General features: G+C 52.4%; 1 protein-coding gene across 1 annotated transcript in view; it reads right to left on the bottom strand.

Moving 5' to 3' along the window:
* Window positions 1–22,811, bottom strand: part of PRKN (parkin RBR E3 ubiquitin protein ligase) — a 976,089-nt gene that overhangs the window by 358,706 nt on the left and 594,572 nt on the right. Inside the window, exon 6 of the mRNA XM_036024958.1 lies at window positions 8,246–8,361. Within this exon, the coding sequence (XP_035880851.1) occupies window positions 8,246–8,361 (116 nt within the window). The remainder of the gene's footprint in view (window positions 1–8,245; window positions 8,362–22,811) is intronic.

A 22,811-nucleotide genomic window follows, 5' to 3' on the forward strand; every position in this document is an offset into this window, starting at 1 on the left:
GCCTGGGAGTGCACCGAGAGGTGTCCCCAGGCTGTGTCTTGTCCGAACTAGCCGTTCCCACCGAGCCACTCAACCGCTGGGGGACACAGCCCTCGTCTACTCTCCCGCATCCCACCCCCACGCCCCTGCTCACAGCTGAAGCGCCTGCAGCACCCCCTGGGGTCACAGGTGGGCACAGGAGGGACCCGCTGAAGGAGCAGGCTGGCTGACTCTGACGTCACCTCTGATGACAGAGGGACCGAAGGCCCCAGCCGCCTGCAGGAAAGGGCCTTGCCCGCGACACTGGCATTACAGGATGCTGGTCAGCGTGTGCACACACTTGTGTGCGTCAGCGTGTGCGTGCTGGGCTGTGAGGACTGTCAGCTAGCCCAGGGAGTGGCCCTCGGTCCTGGGAAAATCCACACCTGGGCCCGGAAACCCGGGATTCATTCCCTGTGCTCTTCACACCCAGGGCTGGAGGCTAGGTTTGGTTCTGCCGCAGAACTCGTCAAATTAACAAGAAACAGAATCAGCGCATCACGACCCTTCAATAAACAACTTTGCCTGCACCCTGGGTTACTGAGATGACTGCTTATCGAGTTGCAAACAGCTCTACAGGGTGGGGAAGCCACAGCCGACACATCGGTAACCACTTTATTCTCGACGTCACGGGACACAAGAGCTACACACGTGACGTTTTGGAGGGCAGTGCAGGTCATGTCAATGCCGACCACAAAAGATGTCCCAACAGGTTACAGTGGTGGCGGATATGAATCGTGCAAATAGTCTTTGCAATGAAAATAACTTCTTCCCTTCATCGAGTTTGTAATCAACTGGTGATCACAAGGACTAAGTTACAATGAAAAACAAACGCACAACACTTACAATATTTTTCTAAGTAAAATGAGCTATGTCAGGACTTTGTGAATAGATGAAAAATAGTACAGACTTTGGGGGCACTCATTTCCACTGAACGCAGACCATAAAAATAAGGCTTCACTGTCACCAAAGTCCCAGCCAGGGCCACTTTAGATGCTTTAGAAATATAGCCGCTCCTTTAAATCCTCCTTCAGAAAATGAACTGCTTCACATCCAGACAGTTACACGTGCCAGGCTGACCTGAATGGATACAAAATCGGTCCAGGTGGGTTTGCAGCATCGCCCCCCCCCCCCAACCCAGGGCCGGTGGGGGCGGCTGTGCACCCGCAGCGGCGGGTACGCGGAAAGGTGAGGCATATGAATTTCACGCACAAGCGTCTGTAATGTCCCCGGGAAGCCCCCCCGATGTGCCAGCTCAGGTCGGAAATCCGCCGGGCTCCCTGCCAGACAAAGGAAGGTCACCAGCTGACAGGAGAGCCAGCCCGGCTCACATTTCAAAGTGTCACTGTGGATAAAATGTTTCTTCTCTTTGCATAAGCAACTGACCCCAAACAATAGAGCTGAATAATCTGTATTCTGCGACTCGGACTCGGAAATGGGACCTTCCGCCTTATTCCTGATATCGCCTGAGCACTCTCCGATGGTTTCTGATAAACGTGTTTTATTTAATTCGGCTTCAGAAAACTCTGTTAGATCCAGACGGGAGTTTTAAAAGGAGAGCGTTCCTCAGGAAAAGAACTCGTCATCGGTCTGTTGCGCTGCGGGAAACAGGTTCCCTTCAATTCGAGTCGGCGTTTATTTAAATCTCTGCGACGCAAAGACTGGAGGGGGACACGGTGGCACTGGCCGTGTCTGCCCATCCATCACTCGGGGCCCTGTCCTTCCAGCAGCCCGTAACCAGCAGAACTCAGGGTCATGGACGAAGCTCTGTTATTTTCAGCTCTTCCCGGCTCTGAGCCGTCTCTCTCCCCCACTTGGCTGCTAGTGTTCTCCTTTCCACAGACAGGCCTGCCTCCCTACCTCACCCGGCAGCCTTGCCTTGTACTCCACAGCGCAAAGGGGGCCGTGCAGGGTTGGAGTGGGGGTGGGGGTGGGGGGGGTGACTACAGAAGACGGCACAAACCCCTGGGGCCTTGCCTGGTGTGCAGGCTGCTCCCATCAGTTCCCTGCGGGGTGAGCAGACGTAATTTTTTAAACGTCTTAGCCTCAGATTATTCATCTGTAAGACATGTTCATATAATTTGAAGTTAATTTGGGTGAAGCATGACAGGTCAGTAAGCACTGCCTTTGCATTTCAAAGGGGGCAGCGTCCTCACCTTCCTGGGGGGCTTCCCCCACAAGAAGGAGCCCCCTTTCTCAGCGGGGTCATAGCACCTGTCCCTGGAGGTGGGTCCGAGGGGGGCGGGCCACACAGTCTGGGAAAGAACCATCACAGCCCAGGTAGCGAGGACTCCCTCCTCCAGGTGTGGGCATGGGGGGAGGCGCCTCCTTCAAGCTAAAAGATCTACCTTTGCGGTTTCCTCTCTCATCTGAAAAGTCGTAGGTGGCCCCTTCTTCTGTATAACGTAATCCTGATTGTTGTGATAAAAATTCACAATTCTGGGTTATTGTCTCTGTGACACTCTGCAGGACGGACACTCCCAGACACGCCCACTCACGGATGGGGTGTCTTTTGTTCCCGCTGCCCCATCATCACCTGGGGGCGCCCGTGCTGTTCTGGTCTGGTGGGAGGAATGTGCAGATCTGTGTGCACGGGGAGGGCCCCCAGTGTTATATAACACGTGACACACTACAGTCCTGTGTCCATTACAGAAGCAAAGCCACCCACTGGAAAAGGCCAGGTTACAGCTTCCCGTTACGGCCAGGTGCACGACTCCGCGTGCGCGCACCTGGGGTCTCCGCCGAGGCCCTCAGGGCTGACGACCACGAGTAAGGCTGTCAGCCCCCATCTGACACCGAAGGGTCAGGAGAGGGTCGCGTTGATGGAAGGTCGCCATTAAGCAATTAGAAAAATGATAGTTCCATATCAACTCTAAGTCGTAGAAGAAAGGCCAAACAGAACCTGAACGTAAGTGGGAGGAGCCAAGAGCAGCCCAGGACGAGACCAACGCATTTTGGAAGGGAAGGGAGCGGAGCGGGCCGCTCCCGTCCCCCCGGTGAGGGGCGCAGTGCGTATCCCTCCGCGGGCTGCCGAGCGAGGCTGGCGCGCACCTGCCCCTGGAAGGCCAGCAGCCGGCACGGACGGATGGCACTGGCCCCCCGGCCCGAGCACCTCGTTTATTTTAACTCTGCCACCCAAGGCAGCATGGCTTCCGTGGGCGGAACGACTCTTAGGACAAATCGGAAAGCAAGACGATTATAAAAGCCATTCGTATCAAGCGACAGTGACATCCCAAGCATCCGTCTTCACTGGAACGGCCGGGGAGCACTGCAGGGCGGTGCTGCTTCGGAGATTGAGTGCCCCGCGGGGAGCGGGGCTGCACAACCCGCCCGTGGAAGGTTGCGCTGTGACGACGGAAACCCGGTTCCTCCTCGGCCTTGCAAACCGGGGGATGATGAACACAGGCGGAAAACAGCGTGTCGCGCAGGGAGCACCGGCCGCCCTAGAGGCAGGGGAGGGTGGGGGCGGCGTGTGTACGCTTTGCCGAATGAGATCATGGTAGGGATTTTTGTATTTTGTATGTTTTCACGTTTTGCATTTGTAAATCGTAAGAAGAGTAACACTGTAAGGTAGCTGCACTTCCCCCGTGGGGAGGAGGACCCCATATCAGGGGGAGCCCCAGATACCCATGCTGGTCGGGTGGAAACCACAAGTGTCACTCCGGCTTGGCGCTCCCGTGGGTGTGAGGTTGACCGGGTATTGCTACTCCTGAGTCCGATATCCGGCAATGCCCGGCTCCCTCGTGACGTGATTCTATGGGAAGTGCTTAACCGTACCGCCGTTCTGCCTTCAAGGGTGGTACTCCCCGCCCTCGGCTCCATTTTGCAGTTTGTTCAATCCATGTACTTTTTACACTTCAGACTGTCAAGCGATAACCTTGAGTGGATGGAGATCTCCAGCGCCTGCGGATGAGGAGGCTGCAGGGCTGGATGGGGGAGGGGGGCCTGCTGGTTCCAGCGCGGCCTCGGGACAGTTTGGCTCGCAGACAGAGCTCACTGTCCCCTTTTGGAGGGAGGGCGGGCGATGATTTACGTACAGCGCAAACTCAAAGGACGCGGGTCCCGTGGCTGAGTGAAAATTTAAGCCCAACGCCTGGAAACGCACAGCATGGCTATCTTCCACAAGTTTGCACATATGTGCGACCACACGTGTGTGATCTGGAGGGCAGCAGCCTCGGAAACCCCTTTTTTCCTTTCTGCACCTGCCACCAGATGGGGCCCACAAATGTGTTTTCTCGAGTGACACGATCGACTCGTGAGACCAAGCCCCGGCCCCACCTTCAGAACCAGGCAGGGCCTCACAGGTCTCCTGCTCCAGTTCTTGGACTTCTGAGGCGCCCCAAGGCCTGGGTCTAGGAGACCATGTCACTTTCCTGAGGTCACAGAGTGGGCGCAGAGGGCCCGGAGCCCCTCGGACATAGGTTATCACACGGGCTGGAGAAGAGCAGGGTCACAGTGGTTCGCGTGGGAAATGATACGATGATTAGTCAACGACAGCACAGGGGTAATAAGCCCTGTGCACTGCGTCCTCACGACTGGAACCCGCTTCTGCCGCAGCCCGTGCACTGGCGAGGCAGCACTGTGGAGAGGGCAGGTGAGGCAGATGCCGATGTCTTTTCACACAGAGGCCTTGTCGGTAAAGCACATACGTAAGTAAAATCCTGACCTTACTACCGTTCTCTGCGGTTTGTTTCTGGAGACAGAAGCAGAATTGGGTGTGCCCTAACTGGTTCTCTGAGGCCAGCATCGCCTCGGCACCAGACCCAGACAGACAATACAGGAAGAGAGCCGCAGGCCGACATCTCTCGTGGACACAGATGCAAACATCCTCACGAAGACATTAGCAAGTCAAATCCAAAAAATATATGCAAAAAATATAAAATAACTATACGCCATGGGCAAATGGGATTCATCCCAGGTACCTGAGGCTAATTCCACAGTCAAAAATGAATTAATGCAAGCCACTGCATCAACAGACTGAAAGAGAAAAATCGCATGATAGTATCAGTAGGTGCTGAAAAGTAAGACAGAATCTGACACCCATTCATGACAAAACCGTCAGTAAACTAGGGACAGAGGGGACTTCCCCAGCTTGATAAACCCTGCGTGTCAGAGAGCTACAGCTGCCACGACACGCCCCAGAGGGAAACCCCAGCTCTCCTCCGAGAGGAGGTGCCTGGCAAGGTCGGCCTCCCCCACCGCTGGGCAACGTCCCCAGGCCCTGCCGATGAAACAAGGTGAAAAAGGCAGGGAAGGTGCCCAGATTGAGAAGAAAGATACCGACTGTCCTTGCTCACAGACGACGTGGTCACGTACATAGAAAATATTAAAGAGTTTACAGCAGCTTCCTGGAAATGATAAGCGATTACAGCAAAGTTGCAAGATACAAGGTGAATATATTAAAAGTTAATTACTGCGAAGGTTTTCCACTCACCTCTCACAGCAGAAAATTTAAGTAAGTGAGAAGTGATAGAATTTGCTTAAGAATTCAAAGGATATTAATGACCAAAATAGCCTCCTTTAGCAAACGGGCAAAGACCAACCATGGGAACGCAGCACTGGGACAGACGCCAGGCGGCTCCCTCGGACACGGGCAGCCCCGTTCCTACTGATGGGACGCTGCAGCGTTTCTGGAGACGCACCCAGCACCGCCCAGGAAAACCGGAAACGTGCCCGTGACCGCCGACCTCCTGACTTCCACGGCCGAGCTCTTGGGTTCGCAGCGTGCACTCGGTGAGTTCCGTCAAAGGATATGGACTTTAGTCTTGAGGCCTTATACACTTTTTAAGCATTAGAAATAGTCCCACTCACCAGCCATCGGAAATGATTAAATAGCATATTCCCATGTGATGGATCTTAGGTGCCTATTTTAAAAATAAGCTGTTTTCACGAAGCATTTCACGACAGGGAGAATTTATCATGATACCGTGTTACACGGGAAAGACGGAGAGGAAACTACACATCGAACTGGGCCGCGTGTAGCACGTGGACATGCACGCACACCAGCTCAGCCCACAGATGCACGCGGACACTCGGACACCCTGAAGGTAGCGGAAAGAGTCAAACCGAAATCTTACCAACCGTAAGGGTGCACTTTTCTAACATTTAAAAAAGTTCACTGTGAGTGGATTGTTTCTAAAAATAAACCACAGCTGGGGGAAAACCCAGGACAATGAGCAAAGCACAATGTATCGGGGTATGTTCGTGCAGGGTCCTATGACGCCCCTGGGCGCCAACCCACGACGATATCCCTGGAACGAACCCACGGGAATGAGAAGAAATAACACTTCCCTCTATCTTACGTATAGAGCATTTCTCTGCTGCCTTACATGAGAAGAGGCCTTACTGAATCAAGTGTTGGGTATACCTACACACTTAAATCTAACTGAATATAGTCACTCCTATTTTCAAAATCCCTCAAAATCCCTCCAAACTAGGAGAAAACTTACTGCAACGGACAATATTATTATTCCAGCAATTACCTTCCTGTGTATCTAGAAGGTGGCTCATTTCTCTCAGAGGGTGTGGCGAGTCATTAGTATGAAGGCGGCAGCTTACTGGCGGGATGCAGGGAGGGCAGAGCTCCTGGCGGGACGGTGTGATGTGACCAGCACTGCATCTCTGAACGCTTTATCAACTTTAATGCAAAGTTTTATAACACTGGCCGGGGGCTGCCTGCTGACGCAGGGGACACCGTTTTGCATTTCTCCTTTGGAAAACGGAAAAGGGGTTTAACTGCCTCGTGCTCTCAGGGCAGCCGGGCCCCCCCTGTTCAGCACCTGCCAGTTCCCTCCCTGAACCACCAGGGGAGTCAGCTGCTCTTCTCGTGCGCGGACAGCCACGCGCCACCACGCGCCCCGCAGCGGGGGCTGAAACGCTGCGCTCCAGGCGACGGCGGGCGGCCCCTGCCTTAGCCGGAACTGCGCACGCGGCCAGGGAAAATCGTCTCGCCTTCGTTCCTTTTTGGGAGCCAGTTTGCTCAACACACGTTGTTCAGGCTTTTAGCCAGTGAGTTTTGTTTAGACTTACTAAAGGACGGAAGGACCCTGTGAGGAGCGCCAACAACCACTGATCGTGGGATCACAGAGTCCGAAGCAGCTTCAGAAGGTCATCCAACACTGTCCCGAAGGACAAGGGGACACACACTGGGATGACCAGCGTGCACGGCTGCTGCCTTCGCTCTAAGTCTGGACCGAAAAAGGTTCTTCTTTGACTTTATTCATTTTGGTATTTCATGAAAGCGCTTCCTGATACCAGGGCCAAGGCCCCCGTGTTACAATATTCTAGCCAACTTCAGAGAACACGTAACAAAGCTGACTTCTCTTCCTATGTTCACTTGATCAGTGCGGTGCAAGGAATTCTACTCACAACCATCGACCCTGAAGATTAAATACTCTCAGGTTCGTCCACTTTGTCCTGGCTTTCTAACACGGAATTCAAATCGGGTCATTTCCCCCCTTTATTGCTAACAGACCACACGTACAAACACAAGGCCCACGGGCCCTCCACCTGGTTTTATCCAGCCCCGCACCTTCTTTCTACCCGGCAGTGGTACCAAGCTCTTTGCCCCTAGTTAAGGAGTAGTTACATGTACACGGTCCTAAAGCTACATTTGGCCCTTTGAAGGCAACCTCGAGGCTGATGTGGCCCCCGGTGAACGTGAGTTTGACACCCTTGTAATAGACCATCTCCAAATTTTCTTTCATTGTGTTCACTGAGATTAGAAATACCCAGGTCCAAGACCAGCTACATGCTTTCATTTTGGGGGGTATAAATGTACGTACATGGCATACCAATATAAATACAGATCGATATGAGGGAGAACTGAAATGTATGGAAAAGACATTTTTAAAAATAAAACATTACAGGCCATACATTCCAAAAATAAATGGTGTTAACAAATATTTCATTCCTGACACCAGTATCACGTTTTACTTTAGACTTTACTGATACTGATACATGTGTTTCTATTTTAATAGCAACTAACAGTGCACTATTTCGAGATATGAGTCCTCTCACATATATCCCAGGACCCTGCTGGACTAGCGAGCAAGCTAAGGAGCTGGCCTCTGGGAGCCTTTTCCCGTTAAGACGTGCCCACGTCGGGCAGACAGCGTCAAAGCAAAGCACACCCCCCTCAGGAAGGAGAAACCTCCTGGGGGAGGGGGGTGTCCCACACTCGCAGGAAAGCGAGGCTCGGGGAGCGGCGGTGTCTGCAGACCCTCACCTGATGTCCGCGCACGTTATGCAGGTGATGTTCCGGCTGTTCGTCGTGATCAGGTTCAAAGCGACGGACGTTTCTTGGTCAGAGGTCGGGTGTGCTGCGCATTTAAAGAAAAACTCCTGCAAGACGGAGAAATACAATCAAAAACACAGACTGCACCTGGGCGTTTGCCCGGTCTAAACGTTTCCGTGGTAAACAAGCTCTTCGGGCAAGAGAGGAGGTCTCGCTGGGCGGGAGTGAGGCGTACACAGCAGCGAACCTCTCCAGGGAGAGTAATGACCTTGTCCCCCCAAGTTAGTCACGGGCTCCCCTGTAGGAGGGTCTGGGGGTCAGCTGGCCGCCCCTCCTTTTCCTCTCTGAGCCGTGGAGCCAGAGACACTGTGGGCCCCTGGTGCCACGATACCTCTTGGTGACCAGTGAGTTGGCAGAATGGCTCCCTGCGGATGCAGGAGGAAGCCTGAAACAGAACCTTGCAAATGAGGATGGGGGGATGGGGGGCAGGGGCTGGGGGGCAGGGGGGCAGGGGGGCCCCTGAGCCAGGAAACGATTGGCCCAAAGTCAAACAGCCCCAGATGCAGCCAGGAAATCACCCCGACTCTGCAGAGGGACCCCAGCGCTGTTTTTAGAGTCTCCACACCGTTGGCCAGTCAGCAGAGAGAACGTAGGGCAGGAAGGACTTGAGGGATGGCCGCTCCCAGGAAGCACCCGGTGTGTGCTGACTCAGTGACGGCACAGCAGACCTGCCGCGGCCTCCTGGAGATTCCACCCGCTTTCTGCTTCCTCAGATCCCAGAATTCCCTGGGGGACAGGCCTCCCCACCCCCACTGACTCCAGGCCACTGGGGTGCTGCGCCCTGCCCCTCTGGCCTCGTGACTGCGTTTCTCCCAGCTGGCTCTGCGCACACCCCTTTGTCTTAGTTTTCCCCGTAAGTCACATTCTTTGGATGGATAATACCCTCACTTCTCAACCAAAGGTTTTTTTTTACGTTCCTTCCTGCTGCTGTTGCTGTGTTTGTTCGCCGAGGTGCTGGGCCTCGAACCGCCCTGCTTCCTGTCCGCCTCTGCACCGTCCAGGAGGACACCGCCCAGTGGCTGAGGGTCCTGTGGGGACGGATAAAACCTCTGGGCAGACAGATCGCAGGCCGACGCAAGAACGCCTGCGCCCCCGGCTCACTCCTCCGCTCCCCTGGCGAATGGCGACTCGGAAACTCTGTGCCTTGAACCTCGGGGCCTGGCGTCAACAAACTTTCACTAAAGCTCCGGGCAGTCGCTGCTTTCTGTGCTGGGGGCGTTGTTAGCTGAATTCTCAGCTCTGCACCGCAGCCTGGAAGGAGCCGTGGGCAACTCACAGATGGACGGGTGCGGCTGCGCGCCGAGAACATTTCAGAAACTCGTGCGGAAACTGGGCCTGGCCTGCGGGCTCCGGGCCGTCTGCCCCCACACTAGGCCCTGAGATGTTTGTGGAACGGCATCTTCGTGCTTCTGTCCTGACGGGGGCAGGCACAGGGCAGACATCAGACATATTTCTTACGTGAAAAACCTGTACACTTATATTCCTTAAGTGCTGCCGTGTCCTTTTCTGCATTTGATGGCAGGTCTCTTGATTCGTTCTTCCCCGACTTTGACCAAACTAACCTGACCCACGGTGAGCAGCACCTGCGAGGCTCGAGCCCCAGTGCACCTTGGAGACATCTGGGGCGGGGGCGGGGGGTGGTTACCAGACACTGGCACCGGACATTGCTGGGCGCTGCCCCAGGCTTTTGAGCCTTGTTCTGACCCGGGGCCGGGGCTCACATTTTGGACAGCTGCCGGGTGAGGCTCTGACAGCTGCTCCGGGGGTCGCCCCTTCGAGAACCGCTGACTGGGGCGTGAAGGGAGCACCCCCACCGCCCCTGTCAGGACACCGCGGCTATGGCTGACCTCGCTCACCGAACCTGGGAACAGTGCCACGTCCCCGGTAAAGCGTGCTCCTCCCCGCAGATCGGGGGCGTGCGCTCCGACAGAGAAGTGCCCCGGGGCCCGGTGCTGGGACCCAGGCTGTTTGGAACTGTGTGTGTCTTGCTAGTCCCAGGTGACAGAGTCGGCCAGCCCCTGTCCTCCCCGGGGTCAGTGGCAAGGTCGCTGAGCCCCCGCCTGGCGTGCAGAGCCCCTTGACGAGGGCGTGCCAATGGTCTGGCCACATCCGACGGGCGGGCGGCCATCCGGGGTGCTGGCGGAGTCCCAGCCGCGGCCCCGGCCACGGCCCTGGCCCTGTCCCGCAGCAGCACGCACCTGCCACCGACGGTGTTTTTTCCTTCTAAACACGCACTGCTCCCCTTTCCCCTCGGTCTTTTAAACACTACAAACGCTCTCAGGGTGTGGGGGAAAAGCACCGAAGCAGCCCCTGACGACCAAAAGGCATTTGGAGACCTCGACCGGCCCTGACGCATGTGGAGCTGGCCGCGGCTGCTGTTCGCCCACACGAAAAAAACCCCCACTCCCAACTCAAAGTGATTCCTCCAAAGTAGCTGAGTCGGCTGGACTCTGGAGAAGGCTTTTCATCTACAGATAAATAGACAGTATTTATATTTTTTTCTTAGCTTGCAGAAAGCTACTGGTACGCATTCAGCTAACAAATCACAAAGTGCTTGAACGACAGATAAATTCAGCCAGATAAAAGCCCGAGTCCTTTATGGGGGAAGGGGGATGGGAGAGCGTTTACAGATTAGGGTGTAAGAAGTTACAGATATACAGAATTTTCCAGTAGTTCATAGGATGTGATAAAATCCGCACAGAAATTGCTAACCCTGTGTATTAAATACATACGTCTCGTCGGTGAACCTCAGCAATATTGCCAGCAGTTTTTTAGTGAAAGGGGCTCTTCCATAGCACTGGGGTGACTGGCAAGGACCGGGGAGGGTCCAAGGTTCCGCCCGGCTCGCACACGAGCAGGCTGGGCTGCCGCAGGCTCGTGGGTGCTGGCACTGGACACAGGACGCCCGGGTCGGGGACCAAGGCAGAGAGAAGTGCGGGCATCGTGACTGCGTTGGAAAGACTGGTGAGGGCAAGAGTTGCCAGGCGACCTCTCGGGGTGGGCGGGAACACGCCCAACGGTGTCACGGTAACGGCTTTTCCTGCAGGCTGCTCAGCACGGGCATCTGTCCTCTCCTGTCCCACACACGGCCCGTGGACCAGGGTTTGCACAGCCTCCCCGGCAGTGCCAGTGTGCACGCAGAGCACCCGGACCACCAAGCCAGGTGGAACGGAAGGAAGACCCCGTTTACACGGCTCCACCTCGGCCGCCTCCGCGCCCTCACTCAGGCTGTCATCGCACGACAGTGGGGCGACTCTCTCGGGGAACGGTCTGTGTGCCCTGCCCCTCTGTGCTTTGTTTCTCTTGGCTGTTCAGAGTTAAAAAAATCAAGGAAGCCACAGCCAAACCCCCCCACCCCCGCCTTGCTCTTGTCCTTGACATCCCGGTAAGATCCAGTCATCGGGGGCCTGACACCTGTGGGCCCCCGTAGGTGGCTCAGGGGCCACTGACGTGGGTTTGGCCCCGGGGCCAGGCTGCAGACGCAACGTTCCGCTCTGCCCAGTGAGCGCCAGGGTTGGGCCAGCAAAGCCACTGCACAATTACTATATTTACAGAAGGTGATGGGGTGCAGACGCTCCTGGAGACATGTCACAGCGGCAATGTATGAATGGCCTAAGCTTTCTAAAGCCTAAAAAACTTATACATGCATACACCTTTCCGCCCCCGGGAGGGTACATTCCAGTCGCGCCTGGGGTGTGACTTGCCCCACCCCGATACAACCGCAGGTATGCATGTGCTGTTACTGGCCGAGTATGTAAATGCTCATGTCTTCTCTTCTCTTTCAGTTTTGTAGCCCAGCCAGACTCTAAAAGACAATATATATATTTTTTAATTTAAAGAGAGGGAGCGAAACATCCATGTGTGGTTGCCTCTCATGCACCCCCTACTGGGGAACCTGGCCCTCAACCCAGGCATGTGCCCTGACTAGGAATCGAACCGGCGACCCTTTGGCTCGCAGGCCAGCACTCCATCCACTGAGCCCCACCAGCCAGGGCTACAAGACAATGCTCATTGTCCAAACTGCTCTTTATCCCCTTCAGAAGCTAGAGGTTCCGCATGCGCTCATGATGCGTGAGCATCAAAGACCATCCACACCATTGGCTTCACGTCCAGTTTCACGTTCAGGCAAAGCTTTCCAGCTTCCGTCCTCACATCAACAAAACAAGATGTTCAAATATTTTGTTGTTGCCAGCATGTTTCCCTTTGCGATGCCCCGCCAATCACGAGGGCTGGCCTCCGGGAGAGAGCGCACAAACGAGTGTCTGCCCCCTGGTCAGAATCTGCGAGAGACGGAGGAGGGTGAGTCATGGTTTTGCAAATTTACATGTGACTCATCCCGAGATGAATTCTGTCCTCAGCGCTTTTAGACCATTATTTCATGCTTATTTCTAAATTGCAAGCAAGTTATTCTAAACAAATGGTAGCCAATGTAGAACTATTTAATCGTGATGTTTTCCTGAGCAAGGCCCCCGCAGCCTCTGCAGCCCGAGCCTCTCCCCACGGCCCGCATCCTGCCTTAAGGAACCTGTTCCCGCTGCCCTGGAGGCTGTGTTCTCCGGGGCCTTGGGTTCCTGGTGCTCGGTGTCCCCCAGGCCGACTCCTCCTCTGCCTCCACCACCACGCATCCTGCCTTTCCAGCGCCCCCGTGTCCTTCGGGTCCCAGCGGCCCAGCCCGGGCACCAGCCCGGGAGCCGTCCTGAGCCCCTAGGCACAGGCAGAGGTATTTGCCCGTCGCTGTTGTTTCCACCCTCCTGTCTGCCGAGCGCCTCCCAAGCCCTTGGTTTGTGGTACTGACACCCCCTGCGTGTCCAGGGCACCCACCAGAGGGCAAATGAGGCCGGGGCACTCCCTGCCGGAACCCAGCATGGGCCCAGGTGGTGGAAAGGACGGGCTGTGTCAGCGAGTCTGAAGAGGAAGACGGGCAAGTGCAGAAGGCCGCTCTGGGGTGTGGGACGTGCTCTGGGGAGTGGCTGGCCAGGACCCTCGGAGCTGCAGCCTTCCGCACTCCTGGGAACTTGTTGCGTTTTCCTCTGTCTTCGGTTCGTCTGCACCTCCCCCCACTCTTACTGTTGCAGCTACTGCTGTGGCAGGATCTCCCGAGCTGCTGATGTCCAAAACAGCCCCACCGCGGGACTGAGTGCGGCAGGAGGACATTGTCACTCGGCTCTCTCGCAGCCAGAGGCTGGGACAGGCGCCCGCTGTGACTTCCGCGTGCTCACTCTCGGCTGCGAACGTGCAGGAGAAATGCGGCCTTTGGTAGCGATAACTCACGCTCGGTAATGTAACTTGATTTGGGCTACGAGCAAAGAGAAATATTGAATAATAAAAAATACATCTGAGCTTTAAAACGTTTTAAACGACTTTAGACGTGGAATCTAAACTTTTTCCCTCAAAAGTCCTTGTTTGTTTGGCGAGTAGAATTTAAAGCTTTTAGTTCTGGCTTCTTTATTGCAGGCATCACGAGGGACCATAAACACCCCACTCGGGACACAAGTGGGGGAAGGAAAGCTCTTTATACGTTGGACTTTAACGGTGTCTACAAGGCTGCGTTTATTTTGTTTCCTCATTAGAAAAAGGAGAAAATAGCCCTGGTTGGCATAGCTCAGTGGATTGAGCTCAGGCTGCGAACCAAAGCATCGCAGGTTCGATTCCTAGTCAGGGCACATGCCTGGGTTGCAGGCCATGGCCCCCAGTAACCGCACATTGATGTTTCTCTCTCTCTCTTCCTCCCTTCCCTCTCTAAAAATGGATGAATAAAAAATCTTTTAAAAAAAAGAAAAGAAAAAGGAGAAAATAAAGTATAATTTGTAAAGTTACCTCTAAAGTACACAATACAGCAAAATGAAGATGAATAAAACTATAAAATGAATGTGACAGAGGGTTTGTTTCATGGGCACTTCAGTTTTCAGAGTAGTTTCGGGTTCACAGCGACACTGAGAGGAAGGTACAGGGAGTCCTCCCGTTGCCACCTCCCACCCACCAAGCACAGCCTCCTCATCGTCACCACCCCCACCGGGGTGGGGAATGGTCACGTCAGGGAGCCTGCACTGGCACGTGGTAACCAGCCCAAGTCCACAGCTTACACTAGGGTTTGCTCTTGGTGTGGGACACTCCACAGCTTGGGAGAAACATATACCCACATGTACCAAACACTGTGACCTCACACATTGTATTCCCATTGCCCTAAAAACCCTCTGCGCCCCAACAACTCACCCTCCCCACGCCCCAGCCCTCCATCTGCCACTGCCCCCGTAGCTCTGCCTTTTCCAGAACTTCGTATAGTTGGAACCGAACGGTATGTGGCCTTCTCGCATGGGTTTCCTTTGCTAGGCAATACTCCTCTCAGGCTCTGCCGCGTCTTATCCACGGAGGAGTGGCTCATTTCCTTTTAGCGCTAAATAGTAGTCGATCAGTACCTGGATGTACCGTCGTTTATTTGGTTCATTCACCTACCGAAGGACATTTTGATGGCGTCCAACCTTGGAAACTCTGAATAAAGCTTTTAAAAACATTCATGTGTAGAGTTTTTCTGTAAACATAACTTTTCAACTCCTTTGGGTAAACTCCAAGGAGTACAACTGTCTCATCCTATGGTTAAGAGTGTTTTCACGTCAGTAAGAAACCGTCCAATCGGCATCCACCAGAGTGGCCACACTATTTCACACGCCCACCAGCCCGGCCGGAGCTCCTGCTGCTTTGAACCCTCGCCAGCGCTTGTTGCTGCTGGGGCCTGCGTCCTGGCTGTTCTCACAGGGGTGTAGCGGCATCCCATGGTTTGAATTTTCATTTCCCTGATGACTCATGATGTGGAACATCTTTTCGTATGCTTATTTCCCCTCTGTGCATTTTTTTTTTTTTTGGTGAGATGTCGTTAAGGTCTGTAGTCCATTTTTCTATTGAGTTGTTTGTTTTTTATTGTTGAGTAATAAGAGTTTTTTGTGTATTTTGTCCTTTATCGGATGTGTTCTCTGCAAATATTTCTTCCAGCCTGTGACTTGTCTTCTCATAATCTTGATGTTATCTTTTGCAAAGCAAAAGTTTTTCATTTTAATTAAGTTCAGCTTATCAATGGATTCTTTCATGAACTGTGCCTAGAGTCTTGTATCCAGGTCACCGCTGAACCCAAGGCCATCTCGGGTTTCTCCCGTGTCACCTTCTAGGAGTCTGATGGTTTTGTGAGTTACATGTAAGTCCATCATCCATTCTGAGTTAATTTGGGAAGGCTGCGAGGTCTAGACCTATTAATATTAATACCAGTGTCAATGCCAATATTATTCTGCATGTGGCTGTCCAGTTAGTCCAGCACCATCCGTTGAGAGGACTAGCTTGGCCCCATCGTGTTGCCTTTGCTCTGTTGTCAAAGATCAGTTGACAGAGATTACTTACGGGCATCTATTTCTGGCCTCTCCATTCTGTCCCACTGTTCTGTTTACAGTTTCGCCAATACTGCGTTCTCCTAGTTACTGTAGCTTCATAGTCGGTGGTGGAGTCGGGTGGCCGGGTAGCCCTTCCAGTCTGCTCTTCCCTTCATACTTGTCTTGGCTACTCCGAGTCTCTTCCTCCTCCATGGGAACTTCAGAGTCGCGTTGTTGATATCCATATAATAACTCACTGGGAGTTTGATTGGAGTCGCACTGAATCTGTAGATGAAGTTGGAAAGAACTGACACACGGATAGTATTGAGTCTCCCGGGAGCCCATGAGCATGTGGTATCTCGCCACGTACCTTCAGCTACCATAAATTTGATGAAGTCACTTATCAAACAAAGTAATGATAATCAGCTATTCAATGACAATGCTCACTAATACTTGCATTTTATGCGAGGCCGAATGAGAAAAGAAAGCAGAACACATATCACCAATGTTTAAAAAAATGACATTTATCTTGATTTCCAGATGACACGATGGCGTACCTACAAAACCCAAGAGACTCAATTAAAAGTTATAAAGATTAATGAGAAAAATTTGCTAAGTGGTTGGATATAAAGTATATCAAAATAATTTTCTTCACATTAGCAAAATCTACTTAGAAATGGAAACAGAGAAGAAATCTCTTCCCTGATAATGACCAAAGCTAGAAAGTGCTGATACCTGGCGTCAACAAGGCAGGCAAAGGGCCTTCTGTAAGTATTTAAGGACAGAGACTTGAGTACATGCAGAGGCCAAGTGTCCTAACTGAAGGTTTATTCCCATGAAACACCACTCCCAGCTCTGAGCAAGAACGTGCAGAAACACAAAACTCAGCCACCAACTTACAACACACAACAGTAAACTCAAGATGGAAAAAAGATTTAAGTATAAGATGTGACATCATAAAAGTCCTAGAGGAGAACATAGGCAGGAAAATCTCAGATATTCCACACGGCAGTATTTTTACCGATACCTCCCCTAGGGCAAAGGATATAAAGGAAAGAATAAACAAATGGGACTACATTAAATTAAAAAGCTTTTGCACAGCTAAAGAAAACATCAACAAAATGAAAGGGAACCAACAATATGGGAAAACATGTTTGTCAATGATTTGTCGGACAAGCGGTTGATCTCTAAAATACATAAAGAAATTGCAGGCCTGCATTCCAGGATGACAAACAATCCAGTTAAAAAATAGGCAAAGGACCTGAACAGACACTTTTCCAAGGACATACAGAGGGCCCAGAGACACATGAAAAAAGGTTCAACATCACTAGCCATTACGGAGATGCAAATTAAAACCACAATGAGATACCACCTCACACAGGTCAGAATGGCCATCATTAACAATTAACAAACACGTGCTGGCCAGGTGGTGGAGGAAAGGGAACCCTAGGGAACACTGTTGCTGGGAACACAGACTGGCACAGCCACTGTGGAAAACAGTATGGAATTCCCTCAAAAAACTAGAAATGGAACTGCCTTTTGACCTTGTAATTCCACTAATGGAATTAAACCTTAAGAATCCTGAAACACCAATTCAAAAGAACCTTTGCAACTCAGTGTTCATAGAAGTGCTATTTACAATACCCAAGTGCTGGAAGCAGCCTAAGTGCCCATCAATGAGTGGATCAAAGAACTGTGGTGCATTTACGCGATGGAATCCTACGCAGCACAAAGAATGAAGGAGCTCCTATCCTTCACAACAGCATGGATGGAGCTGGACAGCATTATGCTGAGTGAAATAAGTCAGGCGGTGAGAGACAAATACCATATGATCTCACTTACGAGTGGAACCTAATGAACAAAACAAACAAAAGAGCAAAATAGAACCAGGGACATGGAAATAAAGAAGGAACTGGCAGTGCCCAGAGGGGTGAGGGCAGGGACAGGGGAACGAAGGGGAAGAGGCAAGTCGAGGAACATGAATGGAGGACTCACGGGCATGGGCAATGGGCGGGGGCGGGGAATGACCTTGGGAGTGGGGGGGTGGGAGGCGGAACGGGGGAGAGCAATGGGAAAAAAGATGGGACAACAGTAACTGAACCACAACAGAATAATAATTAAAAAGAAAAAGGTAAAAAGAAAAAAAATTTTAAATTTAAAAAACAAAGAAATACTACTCCTGGAATTTATGTATCATTTGGGGGCAAGTCACATTGGGATCCCAGGTGGAATATTTTGGGGGGTAAAGAGGAATATTGGACACAAATATTTCTTTTTTTAAAAAGATTTTATTTATTTGTTTTTTAGAGAGGGAAGGGAGGGAGAAAGAGAGAGAGAAAGAGAGAGAGAGACATCAGTGTGCGGTTGCTGGGGGTCATGGCCTGCAACCCAGGCATGTGCCCTGACTGGGAATCAAACTTGCGGCACTTTGGTTTGCAGCCCGTGCTCAATCCACTGAGCTATGCCAGCCAGGGTAGACACAAATATTTCAAAAAATCATATGAGGATTTATGAGACATTTTTGAATAATGAGTATGAGGGATAATGCCCTAGCAGGCGCTACAATTTATTATTATAAAGCCAAAGAAGCATGAGTCACGCATGGAAATGCACAAGCGGGCCAGGGGGGCAGGGCTGAGGGCCTGGGGACGGCTGTGAGAACACACGGGGCTGCACACGCCGTGGGCCGGGCATTCCCGTCCGGCGGGGCGAGGGCGGCCGTTTAACAAGCGGTGTGGGTCCAACCGAGTAGCCAAGAGCAGTTCGTTAAATGGTTGGTCAGTGCTGCAGAGAAGAATTCCAGGTGAATTAAATATCTAAGTATGAAAACAAGCACATATTTTAACAAAGTGTTACATGGGAAAAAAATCTGTAGACGTTCATACGAATTCCAGTGGGTGTGGTGGGAGAGCTTCTTCCGAAAGACAAGACTGAGCCAGTCTCTCCTCACACACAGGAAAATGCTCTGCATCTCGGAAATCCCAGCGATGTAAACAGATAAAAATGTTTATACAGCATATATGTCTTTTATATGTGTGTGTGTGCACATATATGTGTGTGTGTATGTGTATATATATACACATAGCATCTCTGTAAAAAAATGTATGCCGATTCCTTTACAAAACAGCAAACAGCCCAGTTCCACACCAGGGAACGTGAGAATGTAAGTCTAGAAACACAAAGTGGGAAAGGTGGGCCGCACGAAGAAACGCTCAGCTTGACGGTGGTCAGGGAAAGGCTAACGGGGAGCAGGCGCGCCCTGCCACTTTCCCACGTGACCTCTTACCGGAAGTGAAGGCGCAGGGCCAGTGTGAGGGCCCCTGAGCTGAGAGCGTTGCGTGAGAGGCGGAGAAGGTCGCAGCCTCACTGAGAAGTCCTCAGAGCAGCCCGGGGAAACGTTTTAAAGGCACGCACTGTTGAATACCGAGAGCGAGGGTACCACCCCACCAGGTGTCACACCTGGTTACGACTCCTAAAGCTATGATAAGCCAAAGAACTACAGTCCTTTCAAAGATACACTGTAGACCCGTGGAACATGACGTCCAGTTATTACCATGCACAAAAATAGCAGTGCCAGTGTGTAATGATTTATTTACGGGAATTTACTTCAACGTAGTTTATAGGACCAAAAAACTCATTAGACGTTGATTTTCTCAAGCTGGCTGGTGTGGCTCAGTGGATTGGGTGCTGGCCTGTGAACCAAAGGGTCACCAGTTCAATTCCCAGTCAGGGCACATGCCTGGGTTACAGGCCAGGTCCCCAGTAGGGGGTGTGTGAGAGGCAACCACACACTGATGTTTCTCTCCTTTCTTCCTCTGCTTTCCTCTCTAAGAATAAAATAAATACAATCTTTTTAAAGAGTTGATTTTCTCAATATTTATGCAACTATTAAATTATGTTTGGTCTATATATGTGTATTGATTGATCTTAAAAGTCTTATAGAAACTTCTATTATACAAAAAAGTTGTGGTGAAATATAGTATTATTACCATTTCAAGAAAAAAAAAAGAATTAAAGCACTCATCCAAGTATACAGGTTTTAAAATGAGTATTGCCCTGGCCAGGTAGCATTATCCTAGTACACCAAGTTTGGGGGTTCAGTTCCCAGTCAAGGCACTTACAAGAATCAACCAAAGAATGTTTAAATGAGTGGAACAACAAATTGATGTCTGTCTCTCTCTCCCCTACTCTTTCTCTCTGAAATCAATAAATAAAAGTCAAGTGAGTACAGGAAAATTTATAGATGAATACACACAAAAAGTTCTTATTAATCATCTTGGGAGAAGGAAAGTGAGAGGAAAGAAAAGACAATTTACTCTTTCTATATTTTTGGTTTGAGTCATCACACATGGTGTGCGCTTTCTTAAAATAAGGCATTCGAAACGCAGGCAGCAGACACAGAAGGCACGCAGCCCCAAGCCGTCAGGGGGACTCGGGCTCTCGGGGTGTGCTTGGGGGTGGCCTGTGAACAGGGGAACTCATGGGGAAACGTGGCAGAAGACCCCGCCGGGGCAGCAGCCAGAGGCGAGGCCAGGGAGCACGCTGCCCGCCCCGGTGGGCTCCTCCTGGATGAGTCACAGGAGGCAGTGACATGAGGTTACGGAGGACGCCAGCAGGGTCCGGTGACAGAGAGAGAGAGCACTGTGAGCAGACGCCTCCTGACCACCCGACCACCCCTGTCCCGCAGGGACCAGAGGCCACCCTGGGCTGTGCGGAGCTGGGCGACACGTGACAGGCTCCCCAGGTCCATGCTGAACGGCAGCCCCAGTCTGGCTGCGCGACGGTGAGCGCTGGTGAGTCACACCAACGGTCTCCACGTGCTCCTCGAGGCCAGCAACGCGGACTCCCCTTCCCACCCCGTTTCCTTTCCTTGTGGTGGATCTGCCAAACGGGGTCGATGGGTCAAAATTAATACTAGAACGACTCACGGTGCCCTCACGGAATACGTGTCTTTACGCCTTTATTTCACATTTTTTGTCTTTATTTTCCCTGATGTATGGCTCCTCTTAATAATCAAGTTTATACATAGGTGCTTAATCTACTGGTAAGTAACATTTAGTTAATTATATATATTTATATATATACACAGTACAGCGGATTCTCAGAGAGCAAATCTTTCCACTTGCTGTGATGTTAAGAAAGTCACACCGAAGCATGTCACTGTCTCAATCCGTGTTGTCTACGTAGCGAACAGTACCGTCCAGCATCAGCCAATGTGCTGGAAGGGCAGGATGCTCGCAGGAAACAGCAATCTCCCCTGGGATGCCTTTCGCCCGGGGTCTCACATACCGAGTGTTAGCTCGGTGGAGATGTCTGTGGCTGCGTTACCGCATTTGCTGGGGGAAACAACAGGCGTTCATAATGAACACGGGGAGGGCCTGTAAACCACCTCGCTTCAGAAGGAGGTCGTGCTGAGAACCAGCCACCGCAGAACCTGTCCCCTGACGCCGCACTGCCATCCGCAGGGGGCTTGTACGACCGGGAGCTGGGGAGACCCTGCCCAGCCCCTTAACCAGAATGGGTGGGCGGCTCCAATGGTGGGACCACAGCAGACACACGGGAGCAGGGAGCTGACGAACCGAGATTGACATGGCTGGCACAGAGGGCCTGCCTGGTGGACACGGCCGCTCTACCTGCTACCGTGTAAGTTAACCACACAGCGTTGTCCTCCTTATACACACAGATCCACGTGCTCGTTAGGGCCGGGACTTCTGCTGCAGGGGAAGCCCTGGAAAACAGTGGGGCAACGTTCCTGCCGGGGGCGGGGGCGGGGGCGTGCACTACCACCTTCCCCTGGGAGCAGGAGGCCTAAGAACCAGGCTTCTCGGCTGTCGGGGGCCTGGCCTAGGCCAGTCCAGCGGACCCGGTCCCGCTGCGAGTTACAACCTGTGGGCTCCAGGCGGCGTCCCAGGCGGGGCCTTCCTGTGTGGGGGACTGGGTGCCATGAACACCAGGTCCTCTCCCGCAGCCACCAGCCAGCTCGTCGGTCCCCCTCCCGGCACTGGGGTGGAGGACAGACGGGCGGCATTTCCAGGATCCTTTCCAGATCAGGGCATCAGGGAACACACCGCTGGGGACACGCCGCGTGCTGTCCGGCACCTACGGCTCTCCTGCTGCTGCTGCTGCTGCTGCGGAATCTCGCTCCTCCCCCCCTCGTGTGAGTGCAGCTCCTTTTCAGAAAGCCGGCAGCCATCTCTCAGTCACGTGTGACTGCGCGGGGCACCGCTCCCGGAGCAAACCTCCACAAGCCACCTCCGGCCGACAGCAAACACCCCTCCGATCGCCCACACCCGGTGCTCGGAGAACATGCCACTATTTACTTGTTACACAGAAGCCCACCTGTGCAGCGACGGCCAAGTGCCAGCTCGGACTTGGCCAGGCCCGTGTCCTCGGACGTGGGCGTCAGGCAGCGGCGAGCTCCCTGACCTTCGTGAGGCTGGGAATGCCAGACGGTCGACAAGAGGTTGTCCACGAGGCAGTGACGGGGACATGCGGCAGTCACACCGTGGACTATGTTAAAGTATTAACGTGGACATTGCATGGCGATTCTAAAGCCCGTTAATGTATTATATCATCTTACCTTTTCTTTATGAGGATGCTTGGGATGGGTTTCAACATTTCATGGTTAGTGAGACAGTAATTCCAGTAACTCTTGGATGGTCGGTAGGGATGGGGGTCATGCACTGACTGTCTCCAGCCCGTCAGCAGCCTCAGTCCTTGTGCGCACACGCTAGCTACTCTGCCCCAAGTCCTTATTCGTGCTATCCTGTCTGCTGGCACCTTCTTTTTAAAAAAAGATTTCATTTATTTATTTTTAGAGGGGGAAGGGAGAGAGACAGAGAGAGATAGAGAGAGAGAGAAACATCAATGTGCGGTTGCTGGGGGCCATGGCCTGCAACCCAGGCATGTGCCCTGACTGGGAATCGAACCTGCAATGCTTGGTTCGCAGCCCGTGCTCAATCCACTGAGCTACGCCAGCCAGGGCTGCTGGCACTTTCTTCGTGAGCAATCCTAACTGGTGTGAAGACATGTTTTGCTAAATATTTTGTAACCCCTTTCATGAAACGTGCGTTAGCGATGCCTGTATGTGCATTAGCGACACCCAGGAAACACCACATACACCCGACCACGAATAAACGTTT

This window comes from Phyllostomus discolor, chromosome 4 (assembly GCF_004126475.2).
Source record: "Phyllostomus discolor isolate MPI-MPIP mPhyDis1 chromosome 4, mPhyDis1.pri.v3, whole genome shotgun sequence".
Taxonomy (NCBI): Eukaryota; Metazoa; Chordata; class Mammalia; order Chiroptera; family Phyllostomidae; genus Phyllostomus; species Phyllostomus discolor.